Genomic DNA, 25,838 nt, shown 5'->3' on the forward strand with positions numbered 1-25,838 from the left:
AACAACGAAGCCTGGGTTGAGCAGTAAGGATGGGGAAGAAGCATGATCCACTCCGTCCCAGTTCAGACCGGTTCCTTGGAGACCAGTTCAGTCCAGTCCAGTCCACAGTAGAATGGGTTCAGCCTCCCCTGCCGTGGCCCAGGGGCTCCCCAGCCTCCCAACAGGCCAGGGGGCCTTTTCGCTTCCTTGTACCTTTTAATGCCTCCCGTAGGGACTGGGGGCATCTCTCCCTGCCTAGCCCAGGCTGGGGGCCTGCCTATGCCTCCCGCTCTGAACATGCTTGATACTCACTGCGAGAGAGAAGCTCCCATAGGGGCCTCAGTCTGGTGAGGAGTCCTTCCCCATCGGAGCCTGGTAAGGGGCGGTGGGAAAGCACATTGATGTGCAGCAGCCGAAGAACGGGAGCCAGAAGGTTAGGGTTCAGGTCCCGGCACCACCCCTGACTGGCTGTATAACCTTAGACGAATCCCATTGCCTTTCTGGGCCTTCATCACCTTCTCAAGTGAGGTGATGCAGGCCGTATGAAGGGATGGCCCAGGGCAGAGGAGGGAGGCCCCACCAGCTTGGGCTGGACTTGAACGGGCCCTGACGGACCTGGCCTTGGGTCACGAAGTCATGTCATCATTGCTGCCTGCCGCCCAGGTGGACATTCTTCGGGTCTCGAGGGAATCCTTTCCTAGGCTCTTCTCCCTGGCATTGCCGGCTGGGCCTGCAGGAGGCCCAGAGAGGTCAAAGGCGGGACCGCTCGGGCTCTTGTTCACTCACGGCCATCCCCCACCAGGTCAGGGCCCACGGGACAGAGACTGCTGCCAGAAACCACACCTGGGGTGGGGAATCTGCCCCTGTGAAGCTGTGGAATAGAGGGCCGCAGGCCAGGTGCAAGGGGCCTTGGGTTTTAGTCCCTATTCTGCTCTAAGAGGTACCTAAGTGACTCTGGGGAGAGCACACAAATGTTTCAGGCTTCTACTTCCTTGACTGTAAAATGGGAATAATAATTCTTACTGACTTCTCTTCAGGAAAGTGCTTGGAAAGAACCCCAGAGCTGGGGACTGCTCTTCTCAGCCCTCTCCCTGGCCTGTCGCTCGCTGCCTTCCCGTGGATCCCTGCTCCGCCGGCCTTCAGGCCAGGCCACCTCATGCCCCAGGACACCCCCAGGGGTCTGTTGTGAGTAGGGACCCCTGGGGACTGCAGAGGCCCAGGCAGGTGGTGGCGGCGACAGCCTGGGGTATAGGCCTGGTCTGTGATACAGTGAGGGCTCACGACTGTATTACCCCAGGGGCTCACCTCAGAGAGCACCCTAGGGGGAGGAGGGCGGGGAGAGGCAGGGCCAGGGAAGAGTGGCTGGCAGTGATCGGCCAGGGAAACGGTCCAGAGTCAGCCACGCTCTGGCTGCGCCCTGTCCACCTGCCCTGCGTGCGGGCTGGGGAGAGCCTGGAGTCGGCCATCTGCGTTCCATTCTGGGTCTTCTGCTCACTGGCAAAGGCCAGGATTGGGCCGGTTCTGGTCCCAGCTCAGCCCCTTGTATCTTGGGACTTTGGGCAAGAAGCCTCCTCTCTCCTTCTCCCCCACCTACTCCAGGCATCTGCTCTGAGGGTGAGGCCAGGCCACCAGGAGGGAGGCTGGATGCCAGCAGTTGCTCTCCAGGAATTGAGGAAAGGAAATGAGTTGCTGCTGTCACAGGTTAGACAGCAGGAAGAACTTCCAGCAGGGTGGGGCGGCAGGCCGTGAAATGGGTAAAGAAGGATGGCGGTGGAATCTTCTATTCCAGTGGCCCCTGGAGACCTCTTCCCAGCCTCCTGTGATGGTCCGGGTTGAGGTTCGGAGTCAGGGAGGTAGAGCGGACAGCCTCCCTGTGGAGGCTGCTTTCCTCGGGTCTTGGGGCTGTCTGTCCACCCTGCTGTCCCTGCTGGGGTTCACGTTCCCCACATGGGAGCTCTCCTGTGGGGCTGGGGCTCAGGCCTCTTCTCTTGCCCTGGTCTTCGGGGCTCGAGACTCTGTTCGTGCCTCCCCCAGGCTCTGGCGCCAGAGGGCTTGCTCTATGGAGGCCAGGACTCCCAGGACCCCCAGCTCTTTCTTGGATATTGCCCTGTCAATCCCCACAAGCCTACTCCCCAGCCCTGGGCAGATTTTGTGCTGGGCTGAGGCTCAAAGTCAGCGGCTTTAGAGTCTGGCCGGGGACTACTCACCCCCTTGGGTACCGAGCCCAAGATTAGTCCCATTTTACATGCCCCAGCTCTCTCTGGACTCCGAGAAGAGGGACCCATGGGAGTCTCCTGCCTAGACCCTCGCTTGCCTGCTCAGGGGGTCTTCTGGCTGCTTCCTGTGCGCCAAGGCCGTGGGTGGGCACGCTGGGACCTACCGTGCAGGTGGAACATTGGGGAGAAGGTTGGGCAAGGCTCAGGAAGTCCCCCCCCCCTGCCCCGTTGCCTTTCTGGCTGCTCCAGGCTTCCCGCTGTGCCTGCCCCCCCCCCCCCCCGCCCCGCCAGCTACCCCTCTGGTCTCATTCCCTCCCCCTAGCCTTCCCATCATCCCCCTCTGGGCCTCCACCTGCTGTGGCCCCCTTTGTTCCTGCCATGGTGATGTGGTACCAGGACCAGGGCCCCGGGGTCCTGCTCAGGTGGGGACAACCTGAACTCTTGAATGAGAATCAGAGGCTTATGATAAGTCCCTGCAAGCCCACCAATCAGTTCAGCGGCTTTGGGCATGCTCTCTAGTCCCCTGCACCCAGTTTCCTCATGTATTAACTGGGGATCGTGGTTCCTGCCCGGTTTGCTAGCAAGGCCCTGTGAGAATCACATGAAATAATGAGTGTGGAAGCTTTTTGCACACCGTAAGCCTCAAGGAAGGGAAGGAAGTCACTGGGGACACTCGTGATACCGTGGGTCCAGACTCTACCTGCTCTTAGTAGGTCTGGCCGGGACCCCAGCCCTGTCACTTACCTGAGATGGGAGTTTGGGCATCTTCTTAACCTCTCCGGACTGCGGTTTCAAGATCTGTTAAGTGGGGCTCACACTAACAGCTGTAAAGAGCTTTGATGAGGTTGAGATGGGATCCAGTTAAGTTCCTAACAGGCTGCCACATTTGTTGTGGCGTGCCACACATTTACAGACCAGGTTCTTTCATGTGTATCCTGCGGTGATCTGGGGGAAGGAGGCGAGATCGGTCCCATCTTACCCGTGTGGAGATAGACTGAAGTATTCACTTACTTGCCCAAGGCAGCCCGTTCGGGAATGGATGCAGTCATATTTGAGCACACATTTTTCTATTTCAAGTCCGTCGTCTTCAACAAACAGACACCCACTGTCACAGCTGATGGTCCCCAAGTCCTTACTTTCCATATGGCGTCTATAACAAACAACGCTGTGAAGCAGGGTCATTGGCTCACCTTACAAATACGGAATCTGAGGTACAAAGAGGTTAAGTCACTGGCCCGGAGTCACTTGCTGGCGTGGGGAGTGCTTGATGACTGGCAGACTGTCTCTCCTGTCCCCTGGCTCCACCAGGTCCTGGCGAGTGTAGCACCCACCCGTGATTCCTGCCAGAAAGAAGTTCCACAAGACTGAGATCCCTGTGGAACCACCAGCCCCACTTCCAGGCTCCCCATTGGTGCTCCCAGCCCTGCAAGGGCCCAGCTCTCAGGCCATGTCACAAATGCAGAATGAGCGCCCTGTATGCAGGTGCAGGGAGAAGACTGTGCCGGGGCTCTTGCTACCGACTCGAGAAGGCAGGGGAGCTCAGACACATGCAGGCTTGGGGCAGAATCCCGACTGTGTGATTCTGGCCAGTCTGAGCTCTGGGCGTTGGTTTCCTTATCTGTCAAATGGGCTTCTAAAAACACCAAACTCTCGGGGACTGGGATGGAGTGAGGACCTCACGAGCTCACAGACAAGGAAGCTTTTTGTAAATTGTAAAGTGCTTTGCATGGTGACCTAATTATTTTATTGTCTCACGTAATGGAAATTGGCCCCCAAGGGTAGGGAAGGCTTATTGTGTGAGCACAGCAGGGAAGGAAGCCTGGCAGGCCAGTTGAGCTGCCCAGTGCCAGGATCCCGGGCAGGTGCTAAGGCTTAGGCCACCACTGGTGGGAGGCAGGGGGCTCTAAACAGTCTGGGTCTTAGGAGGGCCTTCGTCTGGCCTTTATCTCCCTAAGATGAGCTCCCGCCACCTTTCGGCCCTTTGGTCATGCCTCGTGGCCGTTGACGTTCATCCAGGTGGGTGCTGTGTGGGCCAAGGTGAAGGCAGAGAGAAATGGTCATTTCCTGCCCAGCCGCCATGTGCCAGATGCACACTTGCCAGATGCAGGCAAGACATTTTCTATTTTATCTCACTGAATCCTCAGCATCATTAGTCCTATCCTACAGACTAAGAAAAAGAAAGGTTCAGTGGCTTGCCTGAAGTCACGCTGCTGGCCGCAGGATCGAGACCCGGTCTGCCTGCCTCCGAAGCCATCGGCTGTCAGCTGACGCATGCTGTATTTTCAACACACCCTCAGCGCCTCTCCTTGCCCCCTCCCCCACCCCAAGTCCTGTTCCCCTTGGAGCGTCTAGGGGCTCACCTGTCTTCATTTTATGGAAGTCTAGTGTCTGAATCCGAGCTCTGGTTCAGCGGTGTCGGCTGCAGCCCATCTTCGGGTCCCTGAACACGTACAAGTGTGTCCCTGCTCAGCTGGCGGGGCCACCTGGGTCCACGTGTATTTACCCACATCCATTAATTAACCCCGGTAACTCCCTCGGATAATGGCTCCTGGTCCCTGCCTGTGGGAAGCCCGGGAAGCCCGAGTGTGGTCAGGGACTGGAGATTCCTTTTTGAATTCATCGCGCAGCCTCGAGAACAATGAGGAAGTGACCAAACCAATGACCTCTGACTGACTCTTAGAAAAGGGAGTTTTAAAAAAGGAAAACAAGAAGCCCCCGCGGGGTAGAGATGATGGTGTTGCCTTGGGCCGATGTGCTAACGAGGAGGACTTTTTCTTAACTGGTTTGCTTACTAATGACAAATGTTAAGCATGGTGGCAGGTGAGGGTGGCGAACAGGTCCCAGCGGTCCCAAGCCTGTCCCCTCCACACAGCCCTGCCGACTATGCCCCCCACCCCCTGCCGCCCCCTGCCACTCCTTCTCCTGGGCTGCCTTCCTGAGCAGACCAGTCAGTGCTCAGCAGAACTTGGGACGAGGGGCAGGTGCGGTCCCTGCGGCAGGTCAATTCCCAGCTCCCCCTGCTGCCCCTGGGGACTTCCGGAGGGGGCTTAAGAGGTAGAGACGGTACAAGGGGCCTGAGGGAGGTGACAGGGACCGGGGGCCCTGCAGGACTGCCCACCCGCTCCCTCTTAGATTTGGAGCACCCCAGAGGCTCCGCTTTCCAGGAAGGAACAGGCCCCACATTCACGGATGGCCTCCTAAGACCAGCTGCTGCGCTGTCACCCTCGTCCCTCCTCAGAGAGGCAGCAAAGCCTCGTGGTCGGGTTGGCCGCCGAGCCGGACTTTCTGGACTCCCCCTCTGGCCCCGCCGCTCGCCAGCTGTGACGGCATGATCGCATTGCTCAGTCTCTCTGCTTCTGTTTCCCTTGTGCAAGATGGGGGTGACGGGGCTGTTGTGAGGGTGAAGCGAGTGAATGCATCTAAAGCTCTGAGAGCACGGGAAGTCCTCTGTCCCCGTCCGTTAGAGCAGACGACTCCAGCGGCCGCTGCGTAGGGTTGAGGATCTTGTGCAAGAGGGACGCACTCCTACCCCAGCCCCTACCTTCTTCTGGCTTTGCCTCTCCCGTCTCCCTGACGCGCCGGTGAATCGGTACATGTGCGCCCATGCGAGTGCGTGTGGGTGAAGGTGTGTGAGTGAAAGCGAATTCTGGGGTCACTGAGAATGGTGGGCTACAAGGCAGGCCAGGGTTTTTCCTTGAGTGAGTGCTCTCCACACTCTTCAATGACAGCTCGTAGTAAGAACGTGGTTTTCTCAATCTGGGGCCCACGAAAGACAGGGGCAGGGTGTGGGGTGAGAGAAGTAAAGAGGGGCCAAAAGAGTGATTACTTCCCCCACCGGGGACCACACCTCCCTGAGCGACTCTCAGAGAGGGGGTCCCTATACCCAGGTAGCCAAAGCAAGGGCCCCCAAGCCCCAAGCGGATGGCCCACGGCCCTCTGCCCGCTCCGTAGATTCCCGTGATGGGAGAGGGGTGTAGGGAGCTGGGGAGAGTAGGCTTTTTGAACTTGCACTCCATCCCGAGACACTCTTCTTCTCAGATGCTTCCCTGCCAGGGGGTGGTGGGGGGGGGGCGGGGAGTTGCTCAACCCCTGGCCACTTGGCCTGGGGCATTTATCTGCTGGCTTAGCAGGGCTGAGAGCTGGGTGGGTTCTCAGGGGAGTAGCCTGAGGGATGCCCTTCATTCTGTTTCCAGAATGCTTCCCCCGCACGGACGTCTCCAGCCCGGGCATCCCCTTCCAGGTCAGCATCCGGCAGGTCATTGTCCGCCAGGTCAGCCTCCACGGCCTCCTCTCCGACGAGAGTGTACCTTGTTAGAGCAACACCAGTGGGGGCCGTGCCCATCCGGGCATCTCCTGCCAGGTCGGCCCCGGCCACCAGGGAGAGCCCAGGTAAGGGGGACGCTGCGGGGAAGGCAAGAGCACAGGGAAGGAGTCGATGGGTGGGGAGGAGGGGGGAACAGTCAGACGTGGGCAGGGGGGGCGGCCCGGGGAGGTAGGGGCCGAAAGGAGCCATCCCATGCAAGCCCGAGACCGTGGAAAATTGTGGCCAGCGGGGTAGGGGAGAAGAAACCAGGTCCAACGAAGCAGCTGTAACTTTGGGGGCTGGGCAGCCTGGGTCAGAGGACAGATTTGGAGAGCTGGGGTTAGAGAGCCCGGTTAGAGACTGGGGTTCTTTCCTCAGGCTGCCCCGTGGGTCTGCCGGGAGGCCAGGGTCTGCCCTAGAATAGGGTCCTGATCACGGGTCCATCTGTGGTAGAGGAGGAAAGGGAGAGATTCTGACCAGGTAGGCCCTCTCACACCCCAACTCTCCAAACTGGCTTCTGTGGTTCAGGTGCTGGATGGAAGTCACAGCGGCCAGATGGGCCTTGGGGCTGGCTCTGCCCCTAACAGAACAGTGTTCCTGCCCATCCTTACGCTGCCCTCCTCCTATCCTAGACTTCGGCCTGTCCCCACCACCACAATACAGACTGGCCCGGAGAATTGTCCATATTTGGGGTCCCTTTCACAGTCTTGCCCTCCTCAAGGGCTGGTGAGGGACCCTCGGGTCGTGGCCTCTGGAATCAGACACACTTCATTTGAATCCCTGCTCTGCCATTCACTAGCCAAGTAACCTTGAGCAAGTTCTTTACCTTTTTGTGAGCCCCAGTTTCCCCGCCTCTAAAATGAGCCTGGTAACGCGCAGCTCACACGGGTGCCTTGAGAATTACATGAGAGAACGCTTGCGAGTGCCTGGCTGGCCCGTAGTAGGTGCTCAGTGAAAGGGAGCTGCAGGTACCAGGTGAGGTGGGGTCACATTCTGGAGTGCAGGGGTCCTAAGGGGGCCCTCCCAGGCCAGCCTGCTTCCTTCTCCCTCCTCCGCTCCACCGGACCCCTCTCAACAGCCTTACCCTCCCCTGCTCCTGCCCTGTCCCTAGGTGTCAGCTTGCCCAAGTTCACCTGGCAGGAGGGCCAGAAGCGGCTGCCACTCATCGGATGTATCCTCCTCCTCATCGCCCTCGTGGTGTCGCTCATCATCCTCTGTGAGTTTCACGGAGGGAGCAGGGGCGGGCTCTGGCCATGGCAGGCTGGAGTGGGGTCCCCGGATGGGGGTGTGGCGCAGGGAGTCCTGAGTGGGGAACGCACATTCACTGGCTACCGTGCCCCCCGGAGACACTCCTGCAAATGGCCTTGGACCACAGGGCCTGCAGGCCCCTTTGAGGACACGGGGTGAAGGGGAACCGGGCCCGGGCTTCGTCTGTGCTACTTCCTGGGCATCTTGCCCGGGAGAGTGAACCACTCTGAGCTCAGCTTCTGCATCTTCGGATGGGATTAAATTCATTCAGTTCGTTTGACTTACTCTGTGCCCTGTCCGCGCTCATAAAGACTTCACTGGGTTACGGGGAATAAATGAGATGAGGGCACGAAATCTAAAAGTGCTCATTATTTTTTTAAAAACTAAAAAAAAAAAAAAAAAAAAAAAAAAACCCAAAAAACAGAGTAGAGAAAGTCAGGCATTTTCACACAATGAGATAAAGTGCTCAGGAGCTTAGGTTTCCTTAACCTCCCCACCCCCCAAAATACCCCACACATGTACTTTAGAAAAGATACCCAGGACAGGGTCTGGGGCTCTCTGCTGGGAAGCCCACCGTGGGCCCAGCACAGCGTGGGACCTTAGGAGGGAGCACACATCAGGCCACACTGTCCTCAGGGTGATCACAGTCTTCTGAGGGACATAGCTGGAAAATTAAGGTCACATGTGACCGTCAGGAACAGGTGACAGCTGCGTGGGCTGGGACGGTAGAGGCCAGCTCACGAAGGGTCAGGTGACGGCCTGGAAGACGGGAGGGCATGTTGACAGGGGATCTGAGCAGGATAAGCAGCTGCAGGAAACACAGGGGGCAGGTGGGCAAGGTCGGCGTGGGGAGAGGGAAGGGACCCACTTAGCCAGAGAGGGAAAAATACTATTTGGGGCCGTGGGGGCCGTCTGGGTATGGCTGGGCCCCACTGTAGAGAGCTTGAAATGCCAGGCCGGGGGTTAGGCTTCTGTTAAAGGGGCAGCACATGTGGTGAGGAGCCGGCTGGACCGCTGCACGGAGACCCGGGCTGGCCAGGCTGCTCCAGGAAGGAGATGACGCAGAGGGAGCTAGTGTGTTGGTTAAGGGCATGCCCCGCCCCCCCACCCACCATAACATCCGGGCTCTGCTACTTACCAGCTGTGCGACCACAGCAAATGGATTAACTTCAAGCCTCAGTGTCCCCACATGCCTGACAAGGTGATGGCGTCACCGTCACGACGCGCATAAAGGTCTCAGCCCGGTGCCTGCCACACGGTGTCCATGTGAACCTCCAGCCAGGACTTGCTGCCCCTCCCACACAGGGCAGTGCTCCGGGGAACCCCCCGGCCATGCTCTGAGAGGGGAATGACCCCTGAGGGGATGAGATGGCATCCAAGGGCACCCCCCCGGATAGGCTTATAGTCATGGTGTGGTTTCACAACGTTTCTTGAAGTCCCCTGACTGTCAAGGTGGCCCCTCCATTCAGAGGGGGACTGACCCGGGTTCCCGGGAGCCTCAGTGCCCAGGGCGTGGGAGGGGGAAGACCAGGGCACAGAGAGGAAGGGCAAGTCCAAAACATTAGGTGGCATTGGTGCCGGGGCCTGGAAGGAGCAGACCCACAAGGGTGACCTTCACCTTGGGTGGTAGGGTCAGTGGGGGAAGCAGGGGGTCAGGCTGAGGAGGAGATTGAAGACGAGGGGCAGGGTGAGGAGTTAGAACTCGGGTTTCTTGGGCACTCGAGGGAGGCTGTCTCCAGGCAGGAGGGATGGGACTCCCAGTTTGAGAAGAGGTTGGTGTTTGAGACAGAGGGAGTCACGAGGCTGACTTTCACACATGGTTTGTGAAGCTTGTGCATTTGGGAATCAGCCACCTAGAATTTGTCTTTGAATGGAAAGACATTTACAGGCATAAAGACAAGTAATGGGGCAAGAACTGAGCAAAGGAGACATCCCTTGTTTAGGGGAGAAAGAGAAGGAAGAAAATCCAGGAGTTTCTGGGACTAAGGAATGGCCTTGGAGAAGACAGGATGGCTACTGCTTGCGTGTGGGGACTGTGGAGACAGAAATGTCTCTGCCATGACCCACAGAGCAGAGATGAAGGGATGTCAGAGGGGCTCTGAGAGGGGGGCTCTGGGATGCTGGAGGAGGGCTTTCTCTGGTCACCGCTCTGGCCCATGTAGGGCATGGGAGCTTCCAAAGCAGTCCCGCCTCCACACCTCCCTCTCCTCTCTGTCTCTCTCTTTGTCCCTCCCTCTTTCTTTCTCTCTCTCTCTCTCTCTCTCTGGGTGGCTGCTTGAGTCTGCCTGGTGCTACCCTGCTTGCAGGAGCTTTCCAGAGCATTCTGGAGCATTCCTGAGCAGGCTTTCTCTCCATACAGATGGGGGAAGAGAGCCCCAGAGTCCCAGAGGGATTGCAGGTCGGTGTCTCAGAACCCCCAGGGCCTGGGGCTGCTTAGCGTCTGGTCTCCCGGGGGCTGGCAGTGACCCGGCTGTCTGCTTCACTGTTTTCCAGTCTACTTCTGGCGGGGCCACACAGGAATCAAGTACAAGGAGCCAGTGGAGAGCTGCCCCATACATGCCGTGCGCTGTGATGGGGTCGTGGACTGTAAGCTGAGAAGTGATGAGCTGGGCTGTGGTAAGGACGCTGGGCACGGGTGCGTGTGTGAGAGGGTGTGAGTGCACACTGCAAACCGCCCATCAGCTTGAATAGGGGGCAGTGGACAGGGAGCCGGAGGACCTGGGCTCTGGTCACGGTCGCCTTGGGTCTGAAACCTGGCTTGGGGTGCTGTGTGACTTGGGCAAGTCACTTACCTTCTCTGGGCTTCAGTTTCTTAATTTGTGAAATGGACGCGATTAGTAGTTCTCAGAATCTGCCTACTCCCGAGGAGCAGACAAAATGGAGCTGCTCTGGCCGGAGGCAGGTGTGGGGTCCACATGCCCCTGCTCTTTGCCCAGCAGGTGACCCCTGACTTGGCACCCCCTGTGGTTTCATAAAGTCAGTTTGTAACAGCTGGCCTCGATGAGCACAAAGGTCTCTTTGAGCCCTGATCCTCAGTGCTTTTTCGGTGCGTTGTATATGTATAGCCCGGATGCAGGTGTCTGTGGGTGTGTATCGCCTGTGTGTTTACGCGTATCGTTGCCCATAAGCACGTCTCTCTGTGACTGAACACGCAGTGGGATCACAGACCCTATTCCCCTTGTCACTCTCTTGTTCGGGCATGTCACTGCCCTCTTGGGGTGCTGCCTCCTGGCATTGCTCACCCCGTTTTCCCAGCAGAGGTCCCCTGGGTCCTGTGGCATGGAGGGCTGTCTGCCCTGCCCCAGCCCCTGCCTTGGCTCTGCCTCTACTGAGTGTCTGGGGCTTCTGAGCCCTGGCCAGTGATCATTACCTCCCGGATCTGGCTCCCGGACGTTCCCCAGGCCCCAGCGAGGAGCCTTAGGACAGGAGCATCTCAGAGCCTCACTCAGGACATTCCTCAAGACTTTGGAGCTTCCTGGGTGCTGAAAGCCCGCTCTGCCCTTTTCTTGCCTGGCAGTGCGGTTCGATTGGAACAAGTCTCTGCTTAAAGTCTACTCTGGATCCTCCCATCAGTGGCTTCCCGTCTGCAGTGACAGCTGGAACGACTCCTACTCAGAGAAGACGTGCCAGCAGCTGGGTTTCATGAGGTAAACCTCTCCCCAGGGTCCCAGCTTCGGGGATGCCTCGGGCTCTTTGCAGGGGCCTCTCAGGCTCATCGTGGGCACCTTGAAAGGGCGCCTGGGTGGCTCAGTCCGCCAAGCGTCCTGTTCTTGATTTTGGCTCGGGTCCTGATCTCGCGGTTTGTGAGTTCGAGCCCCGTGTGGGGCCCTGTGCTGACAGCGCGGGGCCTGCTTGGGATTCTGTCCCTTGCTCTGCCCCTCCCCCACTAGCTTGTACCTGCTCTCTCTCTCTCTAAATAAATAAATAAATAAACATTAAAAAAAGAAGATAAAAAAGATCCTCGAGGACCCGGGATGAGAGCACCAGCTCAGGACACTCTTGAGTTAGGCAGAGACAGTGGCCTCGGGAGCCCAAGCCTGGGGGTAAGTTGTTCCCACGAGGCCAAAGCAATCATTTGTAGATCTGCAGGAGGAGGTCACTCCCGCCCGGTTCTCTGCATCGAAGTGGCTTGTGTCCAGTGATCGCATTTAATGGTCGCGGTGGCCCCGTGAGGGGGATGGGCTCTGGGGCCTGTCTTGTCCTCTCCTCACGGCTGGGAATGAGGGGCTGGGGCTCTGAGCTACAGCCGTTGTGGCTTGAGCTGGAACGCATCAAAGGGGGAAGGGGACGGGCAGGTGTGGCCAGGTAAAGTCTTAGAATCTTTGGCTCTCAAGATTTCCAACCAAAGCTGATGCTAGTGGGTGGGGCGGGGAGTAGGGTTAGGACAGCCTTCCTGCTTGAAGGGGTCCCCCATCCTTCCCTTATTTGCAGGCCACATAGCCAGCTCCGTCCTCCCTGCTGGTCTGCGCTTTGGGGGGTTCACCAAGGTGTGTGAGGCCGTGGGGAGAAGGGTTTAGGATGTCGCTGAGGACTCTCTGTAGAAGAAGCACCTTGAGAAGCGGGGCTCGGAGGCTGGGGCTTAGAACCTGTTCTCTGCCCTCACTTCAGCCTCAGAGTTCTGATCATCAGAGAGGGACCCAAGGGATCCGGCTGGAAGATAATACACATCTTTCATCATGGAGTTGTGAGGCCTTATGCAAATCTGAGCCTCCCTGGGGCTTCAGTAGATAGTGGCGTTTATTCAAAGAATGTAATTGAGATTTAATATGGGCCAGAGACCGTGTGGCCCCCAGACAAGATCCCTGCCCTTAGAGAATCTCCGGTATGGTGTGGGCAAGAGAGGCTCGAACGAATAACCATGGTACAATGTGATGTGTAATGATAAGGGCAAAGGAGAGGGTGCACCTGGCAGACAGCAGGGAACGGAGGAACCCCCAGGGAGAGGAATGGCACGCACAAAGGCCCACTCTCGTACAAGGGGTATCGTGTTCTAGAAGTGCGCAGAAGTGCCACACCGATAGTGATCCATGCATTCCCCGCATCCGAATCGCCTGGGGTGCTTGTTAAAATGCACCCCAAAATCAGAATCTGTGGATTGGGGTTTAGAACCTGCTTCATAAATGCCCCGAGGTGATGCCTATAGACACTGTGGTCTGAGATCTGGTAAGCGACTACAAGGTTTTCACACTTTAAGGTACAAACCCATAACGTGGGGATCTTTAAAAGGCAGAGTCTGGCCCAGCAGGTCCGGGGTATGGCTGCCGCTGGCCCGTGGATCACAGTTTGGCTAGAGAAGGGCCGGGTCAGTGTTTCTCGAACTTGCGTGTGCACCCAAATCACCCGGAGAGCCTGTTAAAAACACGGGGCCAGAGTTCCTGGTTCAGTAGGTCTAGGGTTCAGAGGACCCAGGAATTTGCATTTCTAACAAGTTCCCAGGCGGTGCTGATGCTGCTGTCCGGGATGGGACCACACTTTGAAAACCACTGGGCTGGCGCACAGGGCTAGTGGGGACAGTGGTGGACTACGTGGGACGGGTCTGAGCGTTTTGGGCCTTAACTGCCTCTGGCCTCTCCCAGCAGGACTCTAACACATGCCCGGGGACCGGGAAGGGTGCGGTCTGTCTCAAGGGGGGCTCATTCTTCTTTCCGTCCCCTCCCTTACAGTGCTTACCGGACAACCGAGGTGGCCCACAGGGATCTCACCAGCAGCCTCTCGATCTCCAAATACAACTCTACCCTCCAGGAAAGCCTCTACAGGTGCGGTGGGGCAGGCCAGGCTGCCTGCCTGTGCGCAGGGAAACGGCGGAGCGCTTTGAGTCGGGGACCCCCTCTCCTTTGGCCTTTCTGGGACCCAGCCTCCGGGAACCCATCGCGAATGTCAGGAGCATCCCAGAAACAGTCCTCATTTGCCACCTGTCTCCTGACTTGAAAGTTCTGATTGAAGCTCGGTGCCGAGAGCACCTCAAGGTCAGGGGTGGCACAGAGTTTATCCGGTTGCCGGAGACCGCGAGTGAACCCTGGGGCCACCAGGCGGCCAGGTGTTTGAGCTGGAAGCTGCTGCAGGGAGGGGGCTTGGGGTGGGGGGTGGGGGAGAAACGTCACTGGGGTGAGCAGGTGCAGGGTAGGGAGCAGGAGCAGGAGTGCCAGGTGCCTGTGGTCAGGGACAGGGAGGCTCCACTGCCAAACACTGGCCCCCTCCTGGGCCTTGCCCTCTGTCATCTCTGCACTGTGGCTCTGCCCTTGTCGCAACCCCACTCCCCACTCAAGGGGAGGCTCCAGCAGCTAGCAGTGTTTACCCTGGGGAGGGGAAAGAAGAAACAAGACTTCCAGAGCAAAAGGGATGGGGAGGGCAGGGGAGGGGGGGGGGGAAGGAAGGGAAGTGGATCAGCCGTACCCTGGATGCCTGCTTTGTGTAGGTGTTTTGCGTGCTACGGGGCCGGCAGAGCATTGAGGAACTGTCAGAGGAGGGTCAGGCCACCTGTTCAGCTGTGGAAAGATGCTGGGGCAATGAAGTCATGAGTTCAGAGGACACGGATCTATGCAAATGTGTGCCATCTACAGGGGTGGGGACAAGAGTGGGGATGGTTTGCGCTGAGCCATCCCCATTCCTGGAGAAAGTACTAGAAGGGTCTGTCTCTCTGGGAGGGACATCAGAATCTCTATCTGATGCAAAGGAGACGGGATAGGAACTTAGAGTCAACCAGGGAAGGCTTCCTGGAGGAGGTGTTTAATGTGCCCTTTTCACATCTTCTGCGTCTCTTCCTGCAGGTCTGAATGCCCTTCCCAGCAGTATGTCTCTCTCCAGTGTTCCCGTAAGAAGATGCTCTTCCTCCTGGACTGTGGCCTGTGTGGGGTGGGAGTCAGGGAGCAGAGGGGTGGGACCTCTCTGGGGGCGATGGTCAGCCCTGGGGGTCCAAGCCAGGAAGATGGTCTTAACTAGCAGGACTGCTTCAGGGCTGGGGGCCCCGTAAGGCACTGGGACAGTCTCAGGGTAGCATTTGCCCTTGTCCTGACTCTGCCCAGCTCAGCAACCTTGTTCCTACAAGGGAAGCCATTCAAATCTCATGGATTCTGGGTGGTGGGAAGGACTGGGAGAGCCAGTCTGGACCAGCTTAAAGCTCCCATATCAGTAGACGCGGAACTAGATCTGGGGCCAACATTTACTGAGTACCTTCTGTGCCATAAGGCACCGGGCTCTTGATAAACACGATTGCGTGGGATTCTCACGGGGCAGATGCCATTACTGTCCGCTCACTGGTAAGAGGCCGAAATGTTTGCCTTGCTTAACGCAGACCGCTGGTAGGTGGGGAGTCAGTATCCAACCTCGGGTCTGACCCCAAACCCCAAGCCATGAATCAGCCCACAAGTGCTGTGTTCTCTGTAATGACCAGGTAGGGATGCTCCCCTGGGCAGGCAGCCACGGGGACTACAGACGGAGTGCCCACCCCCTCCGATCGCTGCTGGTCCTTCACTCTGTCCCCTTTCGAAGAAAAAAGGACACGTGTCTGAACACACTTGGGGACTGCCCTCCTTGTCCACAATTTTGGGGGCACGATTCACTCCTTCTGGAAATGTTCCCTTGGGATCCATACAGGGTCCCCAGTAGCCCTGAATGACCCACTGGGGAGCCATGTGGGCACAGACCCACCCGCACAGCAGGGAAAGTTCATTTCTCCTTTGTCTGCAAATGATAGAGGTCCCTGTCACCATGCCCATCAATTCAGGGTCATGTCAGACTTGGTCTGCTTCCCCAACCTCCTGATAGCAGCCTTGGGGTTCACCGTCACCACCTCGATGCTTGGCACGGTGCCCAAAGCTTCAGGCACTTAGTAAGCCTTTGCCAAGGAGAGAAGGAGTGAGTGGCAGGAAAGAGGAACCTGCCTAGGATGCAACTTCGTGCTGGGTGATCCCAGAAGTCTGACCTACTGCTCTGCTTTGGCAGGAAGCAGCCGAGCCACATCAGATGAAGTGAGCAAAGCAGTGTCCGTGGGCGGGTGGGTGCCCTCAGGATGAGGCTGCCTGAGCCCGCCCTGGATCCAGGGAGCACGGTGGCGGCTCTGAGGACAGCAGAGGTCACGGTTTGTCTCTTCTGCCTGTCCCCAGACTGTGGACTGAGGGCCATGACCGGGCGGATCGTGGGAGGGGCGCTGGCCCCAGAGAGCAAGTGGCCTTGGCAAGTGAGTCTGCAGTATGGCACCACGCACATCTGCGGGGGCACGCTGATCGACGCCCAGTGGGTGCTCACCGCCGCTCACTGCTTCTTTGTGTAAGTACCCTAGGGGGGGCGGTGACGCCGTGCCTCCCGGGTTGGGGATCCCCAGGAGGGCCCGATGGCAGACTCACTTGTCGGTCCGCAGAGGAGGGCTTGGGCTGTGACCCCGGCCCCCGAGGGCAGGCGCCACTGGTGCGGCCGGGGCCGTGGTTTGCGGTTGCGATTTCGTCCTGGGGAGTGTGAGTTGGGGCTTCTGGTTCCGAGCTCGGCCCAGAATGAGAAAAGAACCTTGATGACCCCCAGGGAGGGTGAGGCGGGCCTACACAAGGGCTTGGGAACCTGCCCCTGAAGAGGCCTCTGCTTCCTGCAGCAGGAACTTACAGGAGGGGAGCCCGAGGAATGGGGAACGCGGATCCGGGAAGTGAGGGATGGGGATTGTAGGGAGGGTGGAACAGTCAGCTTCTGACCGTCACCAGCCAGGCTTGTCCCTTTGAGCCGGTGAGCAGGAAAGGGCGTTGGGGGGGGGGGCGGGCACTGGCTTCCCCAGTCGCGAGTGAGTCTCTGGCAGATCCATTTGTGCCGAGGTGTGGCCTGTCCACCTTGTAGGAAACTTGGTGGCATGACGAGGAGGCAGTGGGGGTAGATGCTCACAGCTTGTGCCCGTGCCCTCTCTTTATTACTGGGAGGTGCAGAGTGGCCGGTTCACGAGGGGCTTGTGGAGGCAGGGGATTGTTTGGAGCCCTGGGCTGGGATAGACGGCTCGCCTTAGAGGTCATTTCGTCCATCCTCCTGCCTGTAAGCTGCAGCCACGGCCGAGGCTCCCTGGGTGTAGCAGGTGCTGCCACTGGGCTCCACCAGACCACGGTCTCTTGTGGCTCCTGCAGGACCCGGGAGAAGATCCTGGAGGGCTGGAAGGTCTACGCGGGTACCAGCAACCTGCTCCAGCTGCCTGCGGCGGCCTCCATCTCCCAGATCATCATCAATGGCAACTACACGGACGAGGAGGACGACTATGACATTGCCCTCATGCGGCTCTCCAAGCCCCTGACCCTGTCTGGTGAGTGGCTCGACACCGGTCACACCCACCCCGGCTCCTCCAGGCGACCCTCAGGGCCCAGACTTGTGGCCTCCGTGCACCCCTCTTGGGGTTCCCGAGCCTCAGCACGGTGGCGGTCAAAGGCTCTTAGGGGTCATTTATTGCAACACCTCTACTTTACCATTGAGGAAACTGAGGCCCAGAGGCTAGAAATAAGGTTGTCCCAAATGACACATCTCGCATCGCAAGCTGGTGACAGGGACAAGGCTTGGATACTGGTCTCAGTCCAAGTACATAGATTGAATTGTTTCATGCGTATTTATTGAGCACTTGCTAGGGACCGGGCACCGTGGTAGGCGTTTTACATCTGCGGTAACACTAAACTCTTCACAGCCAGTCCTGTAGAGCAGGTACTCTTGCTAGCTTCGGTTTACCTTTGAGGAGATGGAACTTTCCAGAGAGAAGATTACCCAAGGCAATGAAGTAGTAAGTGGCCGCTCCGGGACTGGATCCAGGAGGGTCCCCCTCCCTAGCAATGCCGTTTGCCCTGGGCTCTCCGCTGGCCGATTGCTATGACGGCCGTGGAGAACACATTCCAAAAGTGGATTGCCACTGGGTTGACTAGAGGAAGGACGTGCTCGGAGTTGTCAGGAGATCAAAGGAGGCTTATTCATTAATTCACTCTCTCCTGTGCAAATTTACCAAGTACTTACTGTGTGTCTGCTGCTAGGTAACAGGCTGCACAGTTGCAATTCAATTCTATTCAAATCGAACAATGGGTGACCCACACAGACAGTCCCCAGAGGCCGATGACGTGATGATGAGGACGGCTGGGGGAGCCACGGTGGCACAGATGGGGCTTCCTTGAAGGATAGCTGAGTGCATCAGGCTCTCCAGAAGCCTCCGAGGGCTCTCTGGTTAGTCCTGCCTTTCTGGTGCTCTGAGCCCGTGAGCTGGTCTTTCTTGGCACATTAATTACAGAGGTGGTATCGGTCATGACTCAGACACTGGGTCATCAGAGTGGGGTGAGGAGGAGGAAACCACAGCAGAGCTCAGTTGGGTGGGGCCGGTCCAGAGCCACACCACCCAGCCACCCAGCCACCCAGCGGGCAAGCCCTCCCTGCCCTCTTCCTGTCCTCCAGCCTTGTTTGTGGAGCCTGGGACTGCGAGGTGAGGGGGCATTCCTCTGCCCCCGCCCTGCCCTGCCCCTCACGCCCACCCAAAAGGGGGGCAGTCAGGTCTGCAGGACCAGGATGGGCCTTTCCGACCTTGCCGAACCCAGACTCCATTTGGCTAAGCTTCCAGATCTCCAACCACCCCAACCCCCCTTAAATGTTATTTGGAATTCCAAATCAAATTAAGTAATTTGTAAAACCAAACGAAAGGTATTACGATATCGCACGTGCTTTTCAGACCGTGGCAGGCCCCTCTCCGGACTCCGATAGGCCCCTGGGCAGGAAGCACACGTGTAGTCTGAGAAGCACAGCTTAGATTTATGTAGTCCTCTGGTCAGACCATGTGCCCTGAGTTTGGGTTTAGAAATCAGGCATTTTCTCCAACTCCTTCGACAGGCCCAGCACCTTGAAGTCACGGTACTATCGGTGAAAACTTATGAAAACTCACTGATACATGTAATCCCCCCATAAAAACGAGCGGGATGTATAACAGTGTGACATGTTTTTAAGACCCTACATCTTAAAAATTAGCATATTTTAAGAAATTAGGTTTTGCTTTTTTTGGTTAATTGATGCCATTCCCTCATTTATTTTTTTTTATTAAATTTTTTTTAATGTTTATTTATTTTTGAGAGAGAGAGAGGGACAGAGCATGAGCGGGGGAGGAGCAGAGAGAGAGGGGGACACAGAATCCAAAGTTGAGTCTGTCCGCACTGAGCTGTCAGCACTGAGCCTGACACGGGGCTCGAACGCACCAAACGCGAGATCACGACCTGAGCCAAAGTCGGACGCTTAACCGACTGAGCCACCCAGGCGCCCCCCCCCCCCTTTTTTTTAACCCTCATTTATTTTTTGTTTGTTTACTCTCCAGCAGACGAACGTGTTAGACACCAAAACTTAAAGCCCGCTTTATGGAAGAATCTAGCATTGATTCTCACTCCCGCCCTCCCTTCCTCCGTGTCTGTCCTTCCTTTCTTCCTTGCTCTGTTTGTTGAGCACGTTGCACATGTTGGGCACTGTTCCAGATGCAGGAGGCTGCAGTGAGGGTAACAAACAATTGAGGACACTGCAAACATTCTATCAACTGAGAATTTCCTCTTGCAAATTGGGGTTTGGTGGTCCATGCCCTGGTCTACCTAAGGATGCCAGTCCTCAGAGAGAGCTTGTGAAGTGATCTCCAACAACACCTTCTAGATGTTTCTGAGCACGGGAGCGAGTGAGCAGTGGTTTTGCGGTCTGTGCCTCTAGGGCTGTGCTCTTCCCGCCTGGAGAGGTTGTCTGACCTGGAGGGAGTGCCTCAGGCCCTGACCACCCAGTGGGTGCTCTCCCCAGACCAGGCTGGACACATCACTGAGATGCCATGGGGAGAATGCCTGCAACTTAGCCTGTGGCTGCTTTTTGCTCTGATGGACGGGCACGGAGGAGGCTCAGCCAGGAAAGCCGCTCTAAGAAGGGAGAGATGTGTGGCCACCCAGGATCGGCTTGGCACAGGGGAGCTTCCAAGGCCTATGCTTCTGTCCACAGGGCACCCACTGAAATCAGAATGCTTGAGGGACTCTGGGAGTACCCTGAAGGCTGGAGGGTCAAGATGAAGGGACCGAGTTTCTTGCCTGGTCAGTTCAAGGGCCCAGAAGATTCAGAACCAGTCTGGGGGCAAGGAGGAGGGTCCTAGGACACTGGGACTCCCGTCCCTTGGAGCTGCCATCCCAACCAAAATCTCCGGCCTTGTCCCCGCACTGATGTCTCGAGGTCTCCTTGCAGCTCATGTCCACCCTGCCTGCCTCCCTATGCATGGACAGACCTTCAGCCTCAATGAGACCTGCTGGATCACAGGCTTTGGCAAGACCAAGGAGACAGATGGTGAGGGGACAGAGATGCTGGGGTGTGTGTGTGTGTGTGTGTGTGTGCATCTGTATGGAGTGAGTGGAGGTGATGTGTTGGGGTATATAGAGGAGGGCCTATCTAGATGAGGGTTTGGGCATTATGGATTCATGGGCCTGGGTGTGGATGTCTGCGTGTTCACCTCACTCCCACACAAGGCAGACTCTCTGGTAGCCCATAACAGAAACTTTTAATCTCGCGAAGTCCACCCTCGACCCAATCTCCCCATCTTACAAATGAGGAAACCGAAGACCTCCGGGGCTAAGTCACTTGCCCACGGTCACCCCGGTAGTTTCCAACAGACAGAACGGAGGCTAGAACACGGTTCTCCTGCCTCACACCGCGCGGCTTGCTCGCGGCCCCTCAGTTGTTACTTTTGTATCCATTGGATGAACTCTTCCATGGAAAAAGCCCCCATTCAACTGAAATGATTCTGAATTTCTTTTTAAAAGTGAAAAAAAAAGAGAAAAAGGTCGTCTTGGCACGGGCAGCGTTAGTCAACCAAAAGGAGAAGTCCCAAATGTACGAGTGAAAAAAATCCCAGCTGTTGACACAGGCTTAACGAATCTCAGCTACTTTTGCATACAGCTACGGAAGTTCAGAAAGCTATCCTGTACGTAGACACAAGGCGTGTTTATACACAGGTCCGTACATAAGGGCCTGGACATTTATTTCCTCCGAACTCTTAGGTGCCACCTCCCGGTGAGGAGGCGCCAGCGCTTCGTTCACATACCTTACGAGAAAAGACAGACTATTTCCAGGACTGACAACACTGTGCAGCCTGTGTTCAGACCACGTAGGCTTCGTGGCTCAGATCCTTCCATTGCTGCAGACCACACCAGGTGCCTGCGTCCCCCTAAACAGCTTTGCGCAGAGCGTTCCAAAGTAAAAGCCTGTAAACCAACCCAAGGTGGGGGTGTATATCCCCAAGTATATGTCAAAGCGGTTGGTGTGACAGTGCCCTCCAGCCAAGCCCACCGGGAAACCCTCTGTAGTTGTGAACACCTTGGGTTCCTTGCTTATTGCACTGAGGGCGGACATGTACCATGGAGAACCGTGAAAGTCTTACTAACAGAGTGCTAGACAGGACTTATCATAGGACCTGGGTGGTTTGGGGATGCAGGTTCAGAGAAGCGGAGCATTTGTCCAGACTGGATGCTTTCAGGAAGCAGGAGTAATTCCACGATTGGGTATCTTAATAGTGTCCTCTAGGAGTTAAGAATAAACTGAGTCGAAAGCTCTGATGGGTGAATAAGCGGTAGCCACTCCTACTGGCTGGGAGAGGGGATATTTGGTATTTTGGTGGTTTGCGCAGTAACCTCCCTTAGTTTCGTTTATGCTCAAACAAGAGTAAGGTGGCTTCCCCGCCATCACGGACGGAGTGGCCTCGTCCGATGTCGGCTCTGAAAGATCGGTTACGTTTGGCCCGAGGGTGCCTGGCTGGCCTCCCTGTTAGACTGGCTAGCTGCCGGGGGCAGGGCCGCTGGTCCCTTGCTCAGTGTGATGGAGCGGTGACCGGCCCGGGAGCAGCCCGGTCCTGATCTCGGCCCCGGAACTGACCAGCCGTGTGACCGTGGGCACGTCGCAACTTCGGCCACGAGTTTCTCCAACTGTAAACGGATTCATTGCGCCTCTTCCGGGCACCTAGTTCCTGAAAACCAAATGAAATGGTGGATCTGATGGTGCTTTGAGTACAGAAAGGCGCTGTGTAGCGTGCAGGCAGCCTCGTGGGCTGTGAGTTTGAACGTGTACGTACGTGTATGTCTCTGTTACGTGTGTGGGAGTGTGTGTGCGTCCGTACGTGCTGGGGGGCCAGCCGTGGGAATGGTGCCCTCCGCTTCCAGGAAGCTGGGAGTCTGGGTCGGGGGGTGAGCGGCTAGAAGGCCGGGAAGCTGCCGGAAGTCTCACTCCTTCCCATCTTCTCTTTCCTCCACTCTACTTCACTGAAGAGAAGACATCCCCCTTCCTCCGGGAGGTGCAGGTTAACCTCATTGACTTTAAGAAATGCAATGACTTCTTGGTCTATGACAGTTACCTTACCCCAAGGATGATGTGTGCTGGGGACCTTCGGGGAGGCAGAGACTCCTGCCAGGTGAGGCTGCCTGGGAGAAGGCTGCGGTGTTGGGTTTGGAGTGAGAATCTGGTGCCCACTGTCGCTTGCCCAAGGACCGCCTCCCCTCCCCTGCTGATAATGTATGCTCCCTCCTGCCCGCCCCCCCCCCCACCCCCTGTAGGGAGACAGCGGGGGGCCCCTGGTCTGTGAGCAGAACAGTCGTTGGTACCTGGCAGGAGTCACTAGCTGGGGCACAGGCTGTGGCCAGAGGAACAAGCCCGGTGTGTATACCAAAGTGACAGAAGTCCTCCCCTGGATCTACAGCAAGATGGAGGTGAGAGCCTACAGGGGGCGCTGCGCGGGGCAGGCTGGGAGCTCCCAAAGGTGGGGTGCCTGCAAGAGGGCCCGGGCTTTCCCCAGGGGCTCGGCAGAGTTCCCCTCACCCCCTTGTGCTTGGGGTGTTCAGAAGACTGGGACGGGACAGCAGTCGAATGGTAGGCCGACCCCAGCTGCCCGTGTTTCTGTCCCTCAGATTCTTTCCTCTGAGGGGTTGAAAAGGGGTGGGCCCAGGCTGGGTGCCGGCCCCGGGAGCACCGTCCTCTCCCCGGAATGGCCAGGGTGTGAGTTCACACAGCCAGTTGGAGGGGTGTGTTCAGGCGGCCTCCCTCCTTGGCAGGAGGTTAGTCTCATGGAGATGGGGGAGGAGGGAGATTTACCTCCTCCTCTGCTGCCCCCGCTCAGCCCCTACCTTCCCTGAGCCTCCTGTCTTGGCTGTAAAGCAGGAGCTCCGTGCTCCCCTCTCCTTCCTCTGCCAGAGCGAGGGCAGAACAGAGAGCTTGGGTGGCCGCTCTGGAAATCCAGTCCGGTCGGTCTCTCTGCTTCCATGGTTCCTCGTTGCTGCTTGTCTCCGAGGAACAGTGCCCGTGACAGCTGGACTGGATTTTAGGCTCTGGACCCCTACCTTCGGCCTCTGTATTCCTGGCCCACCCTCACCCTGTTCTCCCTTGTTCTCTTCCTCAGAGTGAGGTGCGCTTCCGGAAATCCTAAGCAGCTGTCCTGTCCCACCTCACAGCCCTGGCTGCGTAAAGACTCTGGCCAAAGTGACTGGGCCATTTGCAGTGTCATCTGGGCCAAAGGTTCCGAGGCACCTGCGTCACTCCCACCTCCGCTGTCTACTGCCTCTGTGAATGTGCACGTGTGTGTGTGTGTGTGTGTGTGTGTGTGTGTGTGTAGTTGCTCTCCCAAGGTTTTCCAGAAACCAGGAGAGCTGTCAGCCCTTTCCAAACCCCAGGCTGGAAAGCACCTGGAGATAACAGTTTGGGCGCTGTGGACCTTCCTGTAAGGGCGTCCGTCACGGATGGAGGAGGTTGAGCCCAGACAGCGCCCAGAGGAAGGGCCTAGAAGATCACATCAGAAATTCCTGCTCCTCGGACCCTGGCTCAGAGACTAGTCCAGACTGAGAAGCCACCAGCATCGCTGCCATCCTGGGATGGATTGCGGGTGTCGTCGGAGTACCGGGGCCGTCCCCTGCGGGAAGGTGCCCCCCCTCGGCATTACAAGCATCCTGCCCTTTCTCAGGCCTCCTGCGGGTGCCCTGGATGTGGAGGGCTGACTGAGCGGTGGCTGCCCAGGCTGACAGCTGGCCTTGTGTGGTCACAGGCTACTGGGGCAGATTTTTATTGTATTTTTATATTCAAGAAATGGAAGTAGATGTATTTTTAAAGATTCTCCAAAACTTCCAGGAGCCTGAAGAGCTAACATCCATCACCCCAAACACTCCAAGAGACTCTTGGGGGCTGTACCATTCCAGAGTCCTGCTGAGTGTTCCTGACATCCAGGGACCCGAGGAAGGAGCCCCTTCGGCGCGCTTAGGGAACTGCGTGCTCGCGTGGGCTGGCGGGCAGGTCATCACAGAGAGCCACGACTGTCGCTGCGTCCAAGGGCTACACCCAGGGCGTGAAGAAATGGCTGCTGCTGCTTCTCCGTGGGCATCGGAGCCCGGGGACAGTCCAGGTGGACAGATACCCCTCATACCCAGCGCTGTCCCGGACCTGCCAGTTTCTCTCAGCCCCTCCGCCTTTCAGTTTCTCAGCTGCTTCAGAAACAGCACGGACACGAACGCCGCCGTCGAGAGAGGGTGGACACTGTCCCCAGGCCCTCCAGATAGCCGTCGTGAAGGATCTGAGTTGCTGTGCTCCTGTAAGTTGTCAGTGTGCCTGGCCTCCGTGTCAGCTCGAGGTCTGGGCCTCCCTCAGCCTTTCCTGGCCCGTCCAGTTCTCCTCGCTTTCCTGGGTCTCGCCTGGTGATACTAGGACTCCCAGAGGCAGGGTCCAAGCAGGGCAGCCCAGCCCAGCTCAGGCAGGTGGCTGCCCCGGGGGCTAGAATGCCCAGGAAGAGCAAGGCTGGGCAGAGCCCGAGGGGGCTGGTTGCATGCTATCGAGGCCGGGGGTCCGGGAGGGCAACGTTCATGTCCACGGCATCCCCAGCAATAGTTTTCAGCAATAAAAGTTGTGTGACCCGAAAAATGTCTTATTGGATGTTCTAGGGATCCCCTACGTAGAAAATTGAGATTCCCCAACCAGTGCCCAGACAGCCTCAGTTTGAGTTCTTAGTTTGGGTTCCTCTGCTGTGGATTCTGCATATATATTTAGCCAGCCGGCCACCTCCCCACCATATCAGCACCTCCTCTGTCCTGGGTACCCACGCCAGGCCCCCGGAGTACAAAGATGATGACAGTGTCCTCAGGAACTCTTGGTTGTGACCCGGTGGAAGGTGGATGAGTGTGGACGCCATGCTTGGAAGCTCCCAGTTGCACCTAGAGAGGTCAGGGAGGGCTTCGCGGAGGAGGTGAGGTTTGAAATGAATCTTAAAAAGTAGGTAAACCTTCACAAAAAAGCAGATGGGGTGGATGAAGGACGATCCAGTGCTTGTCCTTTTTCCTTTTTCCCTTCTTCCTCTTCCTCTGCCTCTGCCTTTGTCAGCCCAGCAAGAGGCATGTTTACCAGAAAGCCCCAAAGCCTACTCCACTATTTCCAAGACACTCAGATAGCTGGTCCCACTGGCTTCTGGAAGATCTATCCCTCCTAGCTGTGCACCTACTTTTCCTGCATCTGATATACTGACCTCCGTCATTGTGGTCCTGCTGATGAGTGGCCAGTAGCTGAGTGGGTGAGTGGCAGAGAGAGAGAGAGAGAGGGAGAGAGGGAAGGGAGGGAAGGGAGGGAGGGAGAGAGAATCCCAAGTAGGCTCCACGCTGTCAATGCAGAGCCCGACGTGGGGCTTGATCCCACATGATCTGAACTGAAATCAAGAGTTAGACGCTTCACCGACTGAGCCACCCAGGTGCCCCAGATGTGTCTTCTTTACTCTCTCATACCAACGTGAGGGGAAGTCCTTCCTTCCATTTTTTTCTCGCTCCATCCGACAAAAAGGCGTGGGGGAGGGGCAGCCACCAGGCTTAGTGTGCCAGCAGTGGGGGTAACGCAGCTACCCCCGTAGATCCCATGGCTCCCCACAACCTCAGTGGCTTAACCCAAAGGTTATTTCTCATCGATCTAAACTTCCAGGGAGGGTGTCTGATCAGTGGGTGGCTTCCTCCTGCATTACTTTTCAGGGGCTCAGATTCTTTCTACCTCGTGATTTTGTCACCTGCTTCTGGTCACGGGAAAGAGGAAAGAGAAGAGGATGCTCTGGGCCAGCAGCGATGTGTGTCAATTTTGCCCCCGTTTTGTGGGTG

At 57.2% G+C, this 25,838-nt stretch overlaps 1 protein-coding gene across 2 annotated transcripts in view; it reads left to right on the forward strand.

Moving 5' to 3' along the window:
* TMPRSS13 (transmembrane serine protease 13) overlaps window positions 1–25,236 on the forward strand; it is a 29,653-nt gene extending 4,417 nt beyond the window's left edge. The window contains exons 2-14 of one of the 2 annotated variants that reach the window (XM_060604853.3): window positions 6,389–6,584; window positions 7,610–7,714; window positions 10,106–10,144; window positions 10,240–10,362; window positions 11,264–11,393; window positions 13,410–13,502; window positions 14,514–14,557; window positions 15,849–16,011; window positions 16,842–17,014; window positions 19,930–20,028; window positions 21,999–22,141; window positions 22,284–22,436; window positions 23,123–25,236. In XM_060604853.3, coding sequence (XP_060460836.3) covers window positions 6,389–6,584; window positions 7,610–7,714; window positions 10,106–10,144; window positions 10,240–10,362; window positions 11,264–11,393; window positions 13,410–13,502; window positions 14,514–14,557; window positions 15,849–16,011; window positions 16,842–17,014; window positions 19,930–20,028; window positions 21,999–22,141; window positions 22,284–22,436; window positions 23,123–23,149 — 1,488 coding nt within the window. In that variant the 3' untranslated portion in view covers window positions 23,150–25,236. The remainder of the gene's footprint in view (window positions 1–6,388; window positions 6,585–7,609; window positions 7,715–10,105; window positions 10,145–10,239; window positions 10,363–11,263; window positions 11,394–13,409; window positions 13,503–14,513; window positions 14,558–15,848; window positions 16,012–16,841; window positions 17,015–19,929; window positions 20,029–21,998; window positions 22,142–22,283; window positions 22,437–23,122) is intronic. The other variant, XM_060604851.3, reaches the window with a different exon arrangement.
* The last annotated feature ends 602 nt before the right edge of the window (window positions 25,237–25,838 follow it).

This window comes from Panthera onca, chromosome D1 (genome assembly GCF_046562875.1).
Source record: "Panthera onca isolate mPanOnc1 chromosome D1, mPanOnc1 haplotype 2, whole genome shotgun sequence".
Taxonomy (NCBI): Eukaryota; Metazoa; Chordata; class Mammalia; order Carnivora; family Felidae; genus Panthera; species Panthera onca.